The 17,327-nt window shown below is 43.8% G+C and overlaps 1 protein-coding gene across 1 annotated transcript; it reads right to left on the reverse strand.

The window, feature by feature from the left end:
• Window positions 1–238: 238 nt before the first annotated feature.
• Window positions 239–17,126, reverse strand: crlf1a (cytokine receptor-like factor 1a). Its single transcript, XM_076748883.1, has 9 exons — window positions 16,731–17,126; window positions 12,754–13,032; window positions 11,218–11,347; window positions 9,604–9,773; window positions 4,707–4,864; window positions 3,532–3,606; window positions 2,911–3,004; window positions 1,336–1,520; window positions 239–1,195 (listed from the first exon to the last, which is right to left on the reverse strand). The coding sequence occupies exons 1-9, from the start codon at window positions 16,801–16,803 to the stop codon at window positions 1,172–1,174; spliced, it is 1,188 nt and encodes a 395-aa protein (XP_076604998.1). The 5' UTR covers window positions 16,804–17,126; the 3' UTR covers window positions 239–1,171.
• Between the last annotated feature and the right edge of the window lie 201 nt (window positions 17,127–17,327).

Here is a 17,327-nt window from a genome sequence, read left to right on the forward strand (position 1 = left end):
ATTTAATCTTTTCTTGTTTGAGGATTAACTGATAGTTTGGTCCAAGTCTCACAATGTACTAAATTCTGTCTATTTTGCAGGTGATCTGAAGAGAAAATTCAATTTTTCTTGTCTGTATAAACTGCTGTTTGGAAACATTTTAGACAATCTGACCAAAATCTCTGCAGGAAATGTGCTGAATTGAGCAGTAAGTCACACTCTGTGGAGCAACAAGGGAAAAAAATGGATGTAAGAGATATCAGGAGGAGCAGAGGTGTGTTTATCATCGTGTCCTCTTTGTTACTGTCGCACAACTCATTTACAAAGCCCCGTGTTTCTGACAACATCTTTATAGAACGACATCAGAGATAGATAAACAACTTCAGTCATTGATATTTCTTTACTAACTAAACATAACTTAAGAAATAAAACATAACTTTATACAGTTTTAAATATGCTGGTACGATTCAGTACAAAAATAAAGGCAGTAAAACGTCTCCATACACAAACACCATCACGTCATCAGTCACATACTGTCGCTCAGGAACACATGAATGCTGGGTGAACCAGTTTGGCACTTATCCACTTACATAACGAAGCATGAATTAGAAATACTGAGAGATAATTTGGTACTTTTTACATCAGGACCACAGTGAAAGCTTTGGAGTGTCCATGGATGCTGAGCAGCCACTAGATGGTGCTTTGGATCCACAGGAACAAAAAAAAAAAAAAAAAGACCACAGAATACTTTTGGATGCTCGCTCAACACTTCTAGTATGCTTGAATCTGTTTCACCTTTAGAGCAGAAACATGTCAAACGTCTTTACTGATGCCAGAGTTATTCATGCTACAACGTCCTTTGAGGAAGCAGAATAGCCCCAATGGCCTCTTTCTAATACCAGGATGTCCGTGACGAGTCCACCTTCTCGGTTCCTCCTGGTTGCACCTTTTCAGACAAAACAAAGGCGCTGGCGTCGGCTGGGAAAGATGAATCAAAGAGGAAAATCCCACAGTTTCTCGTTGGATGTCCTCTCACGGCCACGGCTGGTATTCGTAAAAAATGTCCCGAGCAAAAACATCTTATTTTCCCATATAAGAATACAATCTGTCTTTCTCTCACACACACATAGACAAAGACACACGCACTCAGTTCTTTCTTTGACTTGTTTTCTGCTCGAAAAAGCAGCGTGTGCTAGGATTTATCCCCTTGGAGAACCTAAATTAAAAGACAAACTCTGTTAAAAACCAGCTTTATGAAACAGTTTTCACTTTGCGCGTGTATCCGTTTGTGCAGCGCGTGTCTGTGATTAGGTTTGAATGCATGCGTGTGTCCCTGCATTAGTGATGCTTACCTACCTGGTTGCGAGCTTTGTGGGATTTCTGCATCAGCACTCTCCACTGGTCGTACAGCTTCATGGACATGCTGCTGCAGCCGTAGGCGTGTTTCCGCACCCAGCCGAAGAACTGCTTCAGCTCCCTGCGCAGGGTGGAGTTGGAGTCCCCGCTGGACTTTGAGTCGCAGGAGCCCGACATCAAGCGCTCTGCAGGAGGAGGAGGGCGAGAGAGCCAGTTTTATCAGAGTAAAGTAAGTAAAAATTGCTGCATTCATGAGAAAAATTACTCGATCTGGGGTAAAAAGTCCCCTGTTGCTGATATATTATTATATATGACAGTTGTATTGTTAACACTGATGCACTGAATTGTAAGTCGCATTTTACTGTTCTAGCTGTCAAGATGTAGCTAGTTTTAACAACTGTTTGTGCATTTAGTTAGCCCAGTGGTTCTCAACCTAGGGGGTCGGGCCCCTACAAAGGTCGAAACCTAAATTTGAAGGGTCGTGAGAGGGTTAGTGGGGTAGGACAGGAGAAATAACAAAGTTCTGCTGTGCAAAGTGTAGTCGACTGTTGGGCTTTGAACAGTTTTTTAACTGAGAAGTTTACAGGTGAAATCTGTCTCTGATGGCACTGCTAACAACTCGTAGATGACTAAGAGGTGAAAAGGGGCCAAAGACACTGCTTGTTCGTAAAGGGCCACAAGCCAAACCAGCCGAGAAATATGGAAATGGTTTAATGTTAAACAATGTGTCTTGTAAGATTTCCATGTGTTTTTATTGGAAAACCTTAATGTGAAAAGTAGCTTTAGCTGTAAAACAATTGTCCATATTTCCTCCTGAGATGCAGTCGAGATGAAATACACATAAAACGTGAATGTTCAAGTACTTCAAAAATGTACTTAAATTTTTGATGTGTGTGGCAGTGTTAGACACATGAAAAGTTCAGGCTGATCAGTGTGGTACTTTTGCCAAAATTCCTGGCTTTCATTGGCAGTTCTGGGAAACCCTTTAAGGAAAGTTTTTTACAACCCACACTTTGCTTTCATAGCCGTGGCCATCATTCCTATCAGTTATGATAAAATTTGATTCTCCCATTTTATCGGTAAGTCTGCGGAGACGACAGCCACAAGCATCCACAGCTTCACAGCCTCCAGTCGGGAAAATAACAAGAGCTCAATTGCGTCTCTTTCTTAGATCTTTGTGTCAGCTCTTTTTAAAGCCATTTGTGTTGCAACTAAAACATTACATAATCAGTTTGGCAATAATCACATTTGCTTTGGCTGTAATTTTTGATTTGATTTAACAAATACATCTGCCATAAACAAAACTTCCAATGCAATACAAAACAGGCTAGAAGAACAGTAAAGGTTGAAACATCATCATCACCTTCTTCTAAAAGCCTGCCAGTCTCCAGCAATGAGAGGGAAAAGTGGGATGTGCGCTACACAATGATATAAAACAAATTTCAGTGGCATAAATTGCCTCTTAAAATGGATCAAAAGGTCCCCAGAAACCTCCAGAAGATCAATAGGAAAAAAAAAATGCCTTCGGAGTAAATTTACTCCCCCTGTGGGTGTGTGTGTACGAGGTGTTCTCACCGCTGTGGGGCGTGGATGCAGCAGTTGGATGGCTCCACTCGCTCCAGATCCCAGCTTTCCGAGAGCCGTAGATGCCCACGGGGTTACAGCGAACCTGGAGAAAATATGACAGGATGAACACAGATCACAAATGTGAAACACGCTTCAACGCATTTACCACCTGATTCCAAAAAAACGACGAAGCGCTCCTGAGCCCATGTAGTAATCTCCTTCATCCAATCATGTGTTCACAAAGTGGTGAATCTCGCTCCATCCTCGCTCGTAAACGACTGAGCCTTTCCAGCATGCCTCTTTCATACCAATCATGACACTCTCACCTGTTACCAGTGAACCTGTTTACCTGTGGAATGTTCCAAACAGGTGTTTCTGGAGCATTCCACATCTTTCCCAGCCTTTAGTCGCCCCTGAACTAACTTGATTGAAAAGTGTTGCTGTCATCAAATTCAGAATAAGCTGACACTTACAAAAATCAATTAAGACAATGAGGTGAAGCGTTAAATATATTGTCTTTGTCCTGCTTTCAGTTGAGCATAAGTCAAAAACGATTCCACGTTCGGTTTTATTTATCTTTTGAACAGTCTTTTTGGGGAATCAGGGTTGCACAACCTCTCACAACCCTACCTGAACAAAGTACACTGTTCCAGGTCTCAGTCCAGCCAGTCTGCAAGATGTCTGATTCCCAACGTCATCCATCACCTACATGAAAAAAAAAAAAAAAAACAGACAAACACAGAAGAGCTGAGCGCTGGAGGTCTGACCGCAGTATTAAATACCAATGGGCGCAAACTAAAACACAGGGCAGAGTCAAGATGTAGAGAACACAACCACAAACCATGTACAGACCCAAACATGCATGCACACCACATTGTTTAGTGGCTCCTGATCAGCATGTTTATGAAAATATTTTGGTGTAATCATGCCTGCTGGCTAAAAATCTGCTCTCTATTACTTATTACAGGACTGCATATGCTGAGAAACACACAGAGGAGCGTGCACAGGTACTCCGACAGCAAAAAATAAAGACAGATAGGAGAGAGAGAAACGCCCACGCGCTGCGGCTAATAACGCTGTCTAATAGTCCCCACTTTCTCTCGGGCATTCAGTCTGTAAACACTTGTTCAGAACGACTACAACAGAAAACAGAACATGGAAATTACAGGCATCAGAGGGCTAATGATGTGACGTGGGGAAGCCAAATGGCTGAGCGTCTTTACAGCCATATTGAAGACATTAACAGCTGAGATGTATCCCTCCATTCCTCGGCATGACCTCATGATGAGGGCCAGTTCAGAGGGAAACAGCGTTTTGTTTTCACCACCAAACCCTTAAAGCCACTCGGATTTAAGTCTCCGCTCTCCTTCGAAGCGGTCTCGTCCCACCGCCGCCTCTCTCCACTCCCCTTCTTTTCTTTTTCCACTTTGCGAGCAAAGACTTGCTTATATTACATCTGTGTAATTCCCCCTTAATTACTGGAGAATCTTCACTCGTACCCAGAGGACTCAACTGAATTCTGGGAAGCAGCATCTGCGCGGCTGAAGGTTTTACACTGTATTTTTCATTCATTAAAAGTTTGAACCCGAGGTATACACAGTGGCTCTGGCCTGTGTTTTTCCTCCCCTGATCAAAACCTGACTTCTCCTCCTGGCAGGGGAGGCCTCAATCAGACTAGATTAGAGGTGATTACAGCATTAGGATGAGAAACAGCTGGAACAGTGCTGGAGTGATCTATCTGTTTGCGTGGAAGAGACAAAGAGAGCAGATTTATGTCCTTATAACCGTGTGTCCTCGTCCTTTACCTTCCAGTCTTGGCTGTCCTCCAGCCTGTAGCGGATCTGGTATTTGGCCTGAAACAGGAAGTCTTTGAGAGCGGGCGGGGCCTCCCAGCGAACGCTCAGCTGGTCCTCCAACTGCCCGACCCGACTGACGGTCACACCTGACGGAGGGTCCGTGGTCACTGGAGGAAGAGGAGACGGAGACGTGAAAAACAGGCCAAAATCAACTCCTGAATATGAATATCGACTCGTGTTCTGAGTATTCTGTGACAGTAAACTTAATCTTTACCTTTTTGACTGTAAATGTATTGTACATGTAGACCAAAGGATCAATCAATCAATCAATAAAATGATTTTTAGTTGCAGCCCTGTTCCCATCACATGCACTTCTAAGCCAGGCCCAGACATGATGCACCCAAACAGGTCTGTAATGAAGTCTGACATCCACGATTATTCTCCTGATTATGATCAGTTACTTGAGTCAATCTCTAAAATGTCTGAAAACAGTGAAAAAATCGAATTTCCCACAGTCCAAGTCAGGTCATCAAACGTCTTATTTTGTCTAAAACCTCAAGATGTTCAGTTTACCATCATGAATGACAAAGATAAGCACCACATCCTCACATTGGAGAAGCAGAAACCAGTGAATGTTTGGCATTTTTTTGCTCAGAGAATGAATATAATACGTCTTTGCTCAAACTCTTTGAGCATTTATCTTCTGTCAACTGACTGAATCAACTAAAAGCTGCAGCTACCACAGAAACAGCCTGTAAGTGCATACAGGCAGGACAGGGGGGTCTTTAGCGAACATGTTAGCAGACTGTTGCTCATTTACACACAGAGCAACATGATCATTCAGTCATGTTTCTGACCCTTTGATGAATATAAGTCCAATATTCACTCCCTTTTAGCTCTGTTTTTGGTCTCAACCGCTCTCCTGTCACTTGCTTAGCTAGTTGCAAACATCGTCTGTCTGCTGTTTGCTGCTGAGGAGGTCCGGTACAGATTCTATAGGAGCCTTTTGGATTAAAAACAGCTGCTGCTGGAAATGACTCTGAAAACCAAAACAATGAGCTAAAAGACGCTAACATGCTCCGTAGCTTGTGTGCGTGACTATAACGTCATAATCAGGGTAAAAACTCAAATACACAAACAATGACTTCATGAGAGGTACGAACTGGGGTAATATCCTAATTTATTACAGCCATTAACAAGAAGATTTCTATCCCAAGAACTTAATGATAAACTTCTGGTGGACAGATGGCCCAGATTATCATTTTTAGCCAAAAATCCGTAGCTAAGGGGCTTCTTTCTACAATTTGGGGTTATGTTTGCAGGGTCAAGAAATCCAGTCAATTCAGGCCTGCAGCGGTAGTTGTGATGTCTTCATGTGCATCAGCACAGCGAAGGACTGCTCAGCGTTGGCGGAGGCTTGTGGTCTCCGAGTGCCTTTTAGTTTCTGAGGAGTTGACCGTAAGAGGCTTTTTCATCTGACAACGATTATCTTCTCGACAAACAAACACACAGTGACAGACCATTATTTTAACGTTCCTCGCGTTCTCTTATGGGCTTTTGAGATCGTTTCAATCTCAACTTCAGTTCCTTTTCATAATGTCATCCCCGACTAATAAACAAACAAGGCGACCCGGGGGAAAGAGGACGATGGGAAAGATTCAGCGGAGGGGAAAAGTGGGAGCTGACACGAGAGTTTTAGAGGATTTCTGGTCACCAGAGACTCTCTCTGAACTACGACGTGTTGCTTCAGACATGTCAGTTCGTACTCATCGGTGACTTTAAAGGTTTGATCCCAATGGGGGATGCAGTGGCATCCATCTTGGAAAAACATTAGTAGAGTAAAACTTTACTTAAAGTACAGGACATATGCAGTCAGGTATCCGATGCACTTCAATGTATTTGTCTTGGAGAGTTTTCTGCATGAATATGTGGCTTTAAAATGTTTTAATTCTTTTATTTATTTAGGTTTAACTAGTGAAAAAAATCATTTCAAAGTAGGATTGATATATACGGTGCAACCATGATTTATCCAAATATCCCCAAGATGAGCAAAAGTTTTCCATTATCTCGAGCTGTTTTCTCATTTCAACAGGAATAACCACGTTTTGTCCTCCTTTCTTCTCCACTTACAGTTTGATTTACTGGCCAAAATGTCTTCAAACAGAGTCTTCTCACTGACCATATTTCAGCTGAGACAAGTTGATAAGCCCAGATATGCTTTCCGTTATTCTTGCGATCAAAGCGGTTTAGTTTTACAAGCAGCAGCGGTTCCCAGAATTTCTTCGCCCCAACTTTCGCCTGTCAGGCTACAAAGAGGTCTGATTGGTGGATGTTTGGATCTGGCTCGGAGAGCGGGACTGCCGAGTCACGTCTGGAAAAAATACTTTCAAATCCTTTTTGATTGGGAAAAAAAAGAAGAAGAAGCTACACTTTTCTTTAATTTTTGTTTCTGTCAATTAAGATACAAGAATTGAACATCATTTAAAGAAACGACGCTGCTCTTTTTGTAGTAACTATCCATATACTGTACATTATTTTGCAGTTTATTTCTAATTTTCACTCCCATTTTGACAACCATTGACTACCACTAATCTGGAAAGCTTGAGAGCAGGTTTCCTAATATTGTCTTATTTGCTCTACAGGAATTACATTCAGATATTTTTTTTGTAATTTAGAGATAACTAAGATATTCTTTGACGTGATTAATGCTTTTTCAGAGCAGTTAATCCTTTATTACCTGACCGCAGCCGCTCTTGACTTCTCCAGAGAAAACTGCTTACATGATATGAAGAATAAAGCTATTGTCATCTGATGTGTTGTCCCTGCACATTACATGCATTTGGCAGTAAAAGTCAATGAGACATGACAGATCGCAGATGAATCATCGTGAACATATGTTGTGCCATTGCTCAACACATCCTCCTCTCAGAGTCAGACACCAATACAAGTTGCCTCTAGTCTCTCGGTTCAGAGGGTTCCCCGCGACTGAGGAATGCAGAGAAAACTGTAGGTGTTTCCGCCTCGCCTTCAAAACTGATTAGACACGACCGTAGACGCGAGTGACTCACGGCAGCTCGGCGCAGGTGTGGTTGCCTTGTTTTATGACCTGCTACTGTTGTGGAAACTTGAATGAAAAGAACGGCCAGGGCAACCTGAGGGAAACAAAACGCACGCACAAGTCCAGAAACCGCCCACGCTCCGCCTAACTCGCTGTGTCTATACTGTTACCAGGCCCTGCCCTGCCCTCGGGGTGTGTAAACAGGTGTGTGTGTGCATACATTAGGGAACGGAAAGGGATTACAGTTTGATGGACGCTTGTTTCCTCGCCAGTGACGCGTTCGCCTCTGAAACTCTACACGGTTTTCCCAGACACCGTTCGGAGCGTGTTAGGAGTGAACCAGGTGAAGAGCTCCAAGCTAATCAGGTTGCATTATTTCAGGTCCAAGTCTTAAAGCCTCAAAAGCCCAAACTCCTCAGGCCTCGGGGGTCTACAGCCGGCTCGGAGACAGGATTAGGTTCGAGGATCAGCCTGGAACATTCCAAGGCCACATAAAAGGGGGTTAGCGGGTGTTTTCTGTGCGTGTGTGTGCTTCTGCGTGTGTGTCCAGTGAGCATGAGTAAAGAGAAAATGAGCTCATCAAAAGGGAGGGCGTTCCCATTCGTCACACACCTACGCCTGTCCAGGTGCGTGCATGCATGTGTGTATGAGGGGTTTTTTAGGGGATCATAAGAAAAGAGAAGAATGTGGTTTTGTTGCATGCTCCGTTTGCTTAAACCGCGCTAAGCCATGCAAGGAACCACATAACAAAGCTTTAAAAGGGAACACCACTCAGTTCCTATCAGCGCGGGCCTGGATGAGTACTCGTGAACCACTTTCTCCAAAAGCCAGAAGCCACAGAACTCGAGCCAACGTCCTGTCTGCGGGACTTAAAGAGATGAATTTATGAGGTGAAGTGATGCTCGTCTTTAACATTTCAAGGATGCCCATTTCAAGTCATCTCCCAACCTGTGGGTCACGAGATAAATCTGAGGGGTGATGAGACGATAAATGGGAGCAAGAATGAACCACTTCACTCGCAGTGTCCCCCTTTGTTTCCCTCTAAGGTTATTAAATCATTTTATTCCACACTGTCTGACAGTATTATAAATATATATTCTGTCTCAGCTCGCTCCAGCTCGTTATTAGATTTATTTGGTGTCTTTGAGTGCTTTCATATCTCCACTAGAGCTTAAAATACATGAATGCAATGAAGCTGCTGCGCAAAAATATGTTGATTTCCGAGGTTTAGAATTTAAGAGCTGAGAATAAAGACTGGAAGCAGCTAGCCTGCCTCCGTGAAAACTGGGAGTTACTGCTGCCGGCCAAGAAAATGTCTGGCACATAACCCCCCGTAAAACCACAAATTGTCGCTGTTACACCAAAGTTTTTATATGGATTAAACAAACAAGATACAGCATGTTAAATCATATGCTTTAGAGGTGCTGGAAGGCATATTTTCATGTTTGTCTGGCTGTTAACCCCTGATTACAAGCGTGATGCTAAGCTAAGCTAATCGCCTCCCTGCTCGACACATGAACTGTAGCATCGCTTTGTTCTTAAACGTAATTTCCAGATTTCATAAATGTATGAGCGATATTGCAGTTTTGAGACAGTGAGGCGAACTGTTGTTTATATTTATTCCATATACTGCGGAGCCCTCCCTCACCGACTGAACTGCTCACAAGTCGTAAATGTAACGTGTGATGAGGGGTCGCACGTAGACGCTGCTTTGAGCGCCACGAGCCTGAAAGCTGGTGTCCGCTGTCCTGGATCGTAACCTGAGGGCTGACTGACACTGGGATCTAAGCTCTACGAAACACAGCAGCTCAGGAAAGCGGGTCAAAGTTCACGTCTTCCCACACTCACCCACGTCTAGGATGTCGAGGGTGATGACATCAGAGGTAGCCTGGCCCAGCTGGTTGGAGGCCTCCACCCAGATCTCGTAGGGCGTGAAGAGGTGCAGGTCCCGGGTGATGCTGCAGGAGTAAGGCTGCGAGTGAGTGTAATCCTCACACTCCTTCTCCTTACCGTACCACCTGGGAGGAAGCAGTGAAATTACTCGGTGCTGCATCAAAATCCTTGATTAGTGCATGTGATTTAGAATTTATTGGGTAATCTGCTGCTGGTTAAAAGTTAATCTGGCGCTTGTGGTTTTATTAACTCTTTATTGACACTAATGAAGCGTCTTCATGCAGTCAGCACACCTGTGGGCACTGCATGTCAAGTCATTTCCCTTTCGCCGTCTTTAAACGGCTGATTTCAGAATAAAAAAATGTGAAAGGGGCTAATAACCCATCTGAAAGTCATTTCTGAAAATTCATCGTTCCCAGAAGAAAACCTGTTTTTTTGAATTCTCATGAAATTTGACTTTTTTTAAGGGCTTCACCCTCTGGCAACCGCCACTGTTATTTTAACATGGCAGACCTTATTTTGAAATGAAGTCTGCCAAAGAGATATTTGGTATTTTATCCTGTTTCCAGCTCCACTTTCTGCAGCCCTTTTTTTTTGTTTTTGAGGCATGTCAGGATCATAAAAAATCTCATGAAATATGTTGATTTTGACTGGAAACTTTGGCAATAAGATCACCAAGTTAGACGTTTAACCCATTCGAACCCAAGGCTGCTCCTGCTCGGTCACTCCCTTCAATTACAGGCTTATGGCATATTCACCCCAATACATGTCTTGACATATTGTCCCTTTCAGAAATGCAACAACCCACAAATGCCATCAGCTGAACCTCAACTACCCAACCACAGCTGGACAAACTTTGGATAAAGCGATGTTCATGGGGCTGCAGTAAGGGCGATACCCTGCATACGAATGGTTTGGCGGTCGGTGTCTTTTTATGAAGCTTAACCAAAAACCAAAACAAAAGCTCAAAAGTGTAAGAAATGAATACACTGTGGTTGTTAGCATGCTCAGCTAACCAGCGTTACTTCCAATTAAGGAGCACATCCTTAACTGCATTATTATCCATCCTCTGTGTGATGTTTCCCCACTTTGTAGAAGAGCGTCCCGGCTGTTTCTTTATCTGAGTTTATGGTAATGTTAGCATTTCTGTTGCTCTATTGGATTTGGGGATGTTTACACTCCAGCACTCACAGCCATCGATTATTCCTCATCCGAAAACTAGTTCCATAAACATAGAGTGACAGCGTAAATCCCTCAAACAATATAAAAAATTCTATGGATTTATGGATGTTTATCCTCGATGAAAATCATACTCAGTAGACTATTTGAAAGGGTAAGAAGTACTAATTCCAGCTGCGTGTGTCTGATGTTTGGGTGTTCTGACTTGATTGAGTTATAAGTCTGAGAAAAAGGGGTTAAAAACGTGAACTTTTCCCATTCAAGTGGTTTAATTTCAAGAAAACGATATTCAGTTGAGAACTGAATGACTGAATTAAACATAGCTGCAGTGTGTGTGTGTGTGTGTGTGTGTGTGTGTGTGTGTGTGTGTGCGCGCGCGTGTGTGTATACCTCAGTTTGTACTTGAGTGTGTACTGTGTGCTAATGTTAGTCTCTCCTTTTCCTCCTGGAGCCCAGCTGCAAGTCAGGTCTTTGGTGTTCCTGGACCAGCAGGTCAGATTGACCGGCTTCTCTGGAGGCACTGGGACAGACGGAGTGACAGACGAGGGCCAAGAGAGAGACAGGAGAGCAGAACAGAGAGAAGGTGGAGGAAGAAGGTGGAGGGAAGATGTAGGGTCATTCAAGTTACCTCAAGCCATTACTTCACCCCCCTCCCCCTGAGTGCAATTCACCCACTAGGGATGTTCCTCAGAAATTGGTGGTTTTTTCTTAATTGGTACGTGTCTGTGTGTGTGTGTGTGTGTGTGTGTGTGTGTGTGTGTGTGTGCATGCTGTCTGATTTGGTCAGACTCGGGATCCCTGCCAACATTCCTCGTCTCTCAGAACACTGGGTGCTCAACACCAGCGTCGCACAGAGATTAGGATCCTGACTGCATCTCCTTGTCTGTATGTGTGTGTGTGTGTGTGTGTGTGTGTGTGTGTGTGTGTGTGTGTGTGTGTTAAAGCACGTGTTTCTTCATAGTTTTTCTGTCTCCTGTAAAGTTTACCTCCAGGTAAAGTGGTTTAGATAATCTGGCTTGCTTACACCCTGTCTGAGCTTGGTTTTCATGTTCAGCTTATTATCAGTTTATTAATTATTCTGCTCATTTGCTTTTCTGCCAAGAGTTAGATGAGGAGATTGATACCACTTTCACTCGCCACAGTGAATATGTAGCTGAGGCCAGCAGCCAGGGTTAGCTTAGCTTAGCACAAAGACTGTAAACAGAGGCAAACAGCTAGCCTGGTTCTGTCCAACAGCCTAGCAGCACCTCCAAAGATCACTAATCAACACACTATATCTCTTTTATCAAATCTGTAAAAAGATAAATAAATAAATGTGTTTAGAGGTTAAGGGCCTGACTATTTCTGGACTGGGAACATTGACTTCATGAGTCTCAGCTGGCAAACAGTGACGACAAGACGAAAGGAAGTCGTAATGCTAAGCTAAGCTAGCTGCTGAATGCAACCTCATAATCATCCTACAGACATGAGAGTGATATCTGTGGTCCCATCTGGTAAAAATGAAGAAAATAAGGTTATTTTAGAGTTGTTATTATTAGGTACCACACTGACACGATCATCCAGTTAAGTTCACTGTCAATGGGGCTCGGCAGTGGATTATGTAAATGCTGGTCCTCATAAGTAAAGTACAGAGGCACAAACATGTGTCTGAGTATGGCCCTATGAGTGATTGTGCACGTAATGGACCACACAGGTGGTCACACAGCGACACACTCACGGAGGCCTCTCACTGGCCTGAAGGCAGGAAAACCAAACATAAAATACAATGTGCTCACTACTTCCTCGTTGTTTCCCTTTATCCCCGCTCCCTCTCCGCTCCTCTCACTAATAAACACACTAATAACATGAGAGAGTAACAAACATGGACCTCTACATGAATGAAACCGAGCTGAAAAATCACACAACCGCTGACGAACTTCAACTCACTCCCAACGTAGAGGCAGGAGCCCGCCAAGATGTGGCCCTTGTGGTTGTGACAGACCAGGTTGTCACCGGACGTTTGCCTGGAGGCGTTGAGTCCGGCCAGCGTCACGCTGAGGTTGGTCGGGCTCAGCACTCTGTACAGGGAGCTGGGCAGCTGCTGGCCGTTGAGCGTCCAGAACAGAGAGCTGGCGTGGATGCCGAGGTCGGAGTGGACCCAGCAGCTGGCGGTCAGGTTGGACCCCATGCGGAGGACGGGGTCCTGGGGGTAGATGACTGCTACATCTGGAGGAAGCGGATATTAGAGGAAGGCGGTTGGTCAAGCAATTTTACATGTAAAGGTGAAACCAGTCCCCCAACTTTATGGAGGAGACTCTAGATTTAGCATCAAATTAGTCTAACCCTAACCCATCATGCAGCACTACTGTAAAATGTGCAAAAAGGTTGAAAACCCATCTAAAAATTTGGGATATGCTTGAAAAAATGTTAAGCAACGACTATTTGGAGGCTAAAACATGCAGAAACCTTTTGTTTTTTTTGGTTTGTTATGTTTGTGATTTTATTTTGACAACTTATTTTTCTCTGGTTTTAGGTTTTTAATCCTATTTAACAGTTGGCAAACTTGCTAAATACATAACAGCAACTGTTAAATGAAAACTACATGAGCAGTAAACCGCAGAACAAATTGTTAGGGATGCATGATATTGGATTTTTGCTGATATTCGATATGTGAATATTTCCCAACTCATTCTGGCTGATTGCAGATACACGCGTGTATTTTATCCACCGACACTTATTGTGACGGCTGAAAATAAAATACAATGCTTCTCAAAAAGTACACTGTCACTGAGTAAAATAAGAAAACTACCGCTGGCAGGATTTTCTGCTGCTGCCTGTTTCTCTTTTTTCTTCACATGTTCGTCGCAACCATCGGGACAAGACGGGCGGTTAAATCTGCTGCGCCGAAGGATGAAATTCGGCTCTTCCTCACTCGGCCGACGCTGAGCAATAATTGCAAATACCAGCTTTCAAATACTTCAAAAAACCTCCACAACACAGACGTACTCAGGTCGCATGCACATAATCAAGGCCTCTTTTATCGCCCTGTCATCTGTGCAGAAACGCTAATTTCTGGCGAATACCAATGTTTCATTTTAAAGCCTTTAATCAGTCACTACTGATAACTACTGACTAATATTGTGCTTCCCTACAAATTACAGTTAGAGATACTGATTTCTCTGAGGGACTTTAAAGTTTTACAGATATTCTAAGTAATATTTGTGAAGCTTTTATTCACGGTGTCTGTGGTGAGTGCTGCCTGTGTAGATTTGTTCTGAGGTTTCTCTGCAAAAGACATCTTGATCTGCTGGCAGTGCAGGTGGACAAAGCACCAGAGGAGATGTAGAGAGCGAGTTTATTTCTTCAGACTGGGGGATTTTCAGTGTTGCCCACCTGAGCAGACAGCACTTAGAAAACATGTAAGTAAGACGATGCCTACGCAGAAAAGACCGAGCAGCGAGCAAGCGAGCGAGCGAGAGCGTCAACACTTTGTCAGACCACTACAAATCTGTGCCCGGGGCCACGTCTCTGCAGCTGCCAGCCACCTTACGCTCACAGACACTGTGTGGTCCTTTAAAGACGGAGCCGCCTTTGGTAAAAGTCAAATCAGCTGCAACTGAACACCAATATTAACATCGCAACCCCGGCTGGAGGGTTCACATAACACTTCCACACACCCATGCACGCACGCAAACACATGCACTGTCTTTGTCACCGGATACGGCGGACTGACAGGGGCGCCGTGATTAGCCAATAATACGCTGATCCGGCTGAATAACAATCAGTGTTTATGTACTCCAGGCGCAGAGGACGGGACGTTGCCCTGCAGCGGGGTGTGAAGCCCCCTCACACCCCGTCTTTGCAGCTCAAACACTACAGTGATAGACACAATTACCTCTGTTTATTGTCTCTGCTTGACATGCTGACTGGAGGAAATGGCTTGTAAAATGTTATTTGTTTGGAGAGGACGAGCTTCACCGTGCGATAGCGGAGGCTGGAGTTACTGTGCAAGTTGATTTAAGAGCAGGGAAAATGTGTAATTTTATTTAGGAGCTCTCCGATGTCATTTATGGCCGATTTTAAGTCTGAAGACACTTTCCTTCATGCTGTCAATCCTCAAAGCTACACAACATGCTCGCCTGTTTTCTGCAGAGCAATTTACATCCATGCAACAGCTCACAGGAAACCTATACTTTCCTCTGTCTGCTCTACAATGGACGCACGTGTGGGACATGTTGAGGGGCCAGTGTGGACAAGCCAAGTGGAAGAAGTCACGCAACATTTAGTGACAATGAGCCATGCAACACCATCTAAGGAGAGACATATATATATATATATATGTATGCTCCTCTCAGGGACAGAGGAGGGACTCTCTTGTCTAATGTCAAATCAAATTAGGGCAAGCGCAGGCCTGAGAAATGGGACACGGGAAGCTAATTTCAGGCGTAAATCTGGGTTTTCAGGACTTTGTGTGTTTTAGAGCGCAATATTTGGTGTTAAATCATCACATCCAAGATAAATTCCTCTTTATACACTAACAGGACGCATAAACTCAAACTTTATGGGATTATGAGCCGCACTAAAAACTAATTATAGGTTAGTAAGAAAATTCCACATTTAAACTGTTTTATATCAGTGGCATCTGTAAACCACAGAGCACCGAGTGAAGGGGAAGCACCCGCCATCATTACAGTGAATAAAACAGTAATGACCTATTAGGGCCTGTAATAAACAGCAGGGCAGCTTCTGATCAAGGCCCATTGTCTTCTCTAAGCCCCTGAAAGTATACTTTCTTTTATTAGCGCCTTTCAAACTGGATGAATAACAGGAGATCCTCCCCGAGGAGCTGCTCTTTGCCAGCGAGCTCACCATAAAAACTAATCCAGCCACTTAACAGGGGAAGCGGACATAACTTTGATTTATTTATGTTACTGTGCATTAAGCTGCCGGTTAACATTCTCCAAAACCCGAGCAAATGATGTCACTGTTTTGTTGCGGTTCGTAAAGCCCCCTTGCCCTCCATGTGTTAAACGAATTATGGCCTGACTTGTTGAAATTCAGCCTCCTGGGAGATGATTCTCCGTGCAGGGATACAACCAATATACTCCTGCAGGAGCACATCAATAACAGGAGGTGTCAAGTGGCGTTTGTCCCTCTCGAATGCGTCCAGAAATCCAGCGGATCCAAGCAAGTGACAGGCGAGAATCTGTTGAGTTATTTTGCATTGGGAGCATATTTCAAATACAATATTCCCCCATGAAAGATCACTGTGTGAGATTTACATAATTTTATGGTGATTTATTCCTCCTATGGAAAGCCTGCATCTCTGCTGCTCTGTAATGGATTTAAAGTAACATTTTAGTGTTTTTATTCTCTTTAATATCACTTTAATATGATTATTAGGGCTTGTGGTATTTATGCAATGTTTACACAGACTAATACCATCCCAAAATAGTCATTTTATCGCATGTGGTATCACTATAACATTCTTATCAGGGCTTGTAATGTTTCTGTAATGTTTGCATTGACTAATGCCTCTCTAAAACACACTTCTTATCCTACATTCATATCACTATAATATTCCAATTATATCCTTATCAAGGCTAGTTTATCTGGGCTGTTTGCGCTGAATAATAACCTCCTGGAATAATCATGTATTCCATATGATATCCCCATAATATTCTTGTAGTTTATCTGTTGGCTAATACCTTTCCAAAGTGTGATATACTCTGTAGAAAATCCATTTTTTCCAACTGTAATACCTTTAAAATCACGCATACCAGAGCAGGACAGTGTCACACGCTGCTGTTTACAGTCAGATCTCTGGGTGACACATGGATTAAACTGATCCTAGTGGACCAAAAAGCCAAACCAAAACCCAGACCGCGACTCTGCGCATCGATGGACATCTGCGTGCAACTTACGTGTGGACAGGGACAGCACGCCGGGGGTGTGCAGCGTGAGGAAAACCAAGCAGAAATCCAAGACGGCTTTCATTTTCCCCCCCAGTTGGTTTTATTTGTCTCGGTGCCTCGTCCTCGTGTCGTGGTGATGTCGCCTTCTCTTCGATCCAGGAGAGGAATTACGCACGGCGGGGAGAGGAAAAACAGCCCGGGTTCAAGCTCAACGCTCCGGATTTTATTCAGAAGGCAACTCTCGGGGGTGGAGGAGTAAGAAAAAGCGCGACCCGCTGGAAAAAGTGGCCCTCGGAGGAGCCATAAGGCTGCTCGTCCTCAGGAAACGGCGTAAAGAGGGAGAATAGCGCGTCCTGTTTGCACTCTTTTCCCCTTCTTAATGCTTCCTGCAGCTTAATCATACACAAGTTCATACTTTCTAAGCCCCTCCTCTCTGTCTCTTCCCACACAGTCGCCCAGTCATTTCCCCCTCTTTCCGTCCTTTCACTGCTCCTTTTTTCAGCCTCTCCCCCTCCAGTGATGGGTAGGGGAGTCAGGGCCATCCACTTTCACTGAATCACTCTGACTCTGTTTCTTTCCATGCCTCAGGTCTCTGCTTTACGGGGT

The sequence above is a fragment of the Chaetodon auriga genome, chromosome 14 (assembly GCF_051107435.1).
Source record: "Chaetodon auriga isolate fChaAug3 chromosome 14, fChaAug3.hap1, whole genome shotgun sequence".
NCBI classification, from domain to species: Eukaryota; Metazoa; Chordata; class Actinopteri; order Chaetodontiformes; family Chaetodontidae; genus Chaetodon; species Chaetodon auriga.

Bases quoted from the DNA above. Each gene is read 5' to 3' on its own strand.
- crlf1a (XM_076748883.1), bottom strand. From the start codon at position 16,803: ATGAAAGCCGTCTTGGATTTCTGCTTGGTTTTCCTCACGCTGCACACC. The intron at 11,348-12,753 runs GTGAGTTGAAGT...CGTCTGTCCCAG, and splicing joins CTCCTGCCTCTACGTTGGGA to TGCCTCCAGAGAAGCCGGTC. The intron at 3,607-4,706 runs GTAAAGGACGAG...TTTTTCATGTAG, and splicing joins AGGACAGCCAAGACTGGAAG to GTGATGGATGACGTTGGGAA.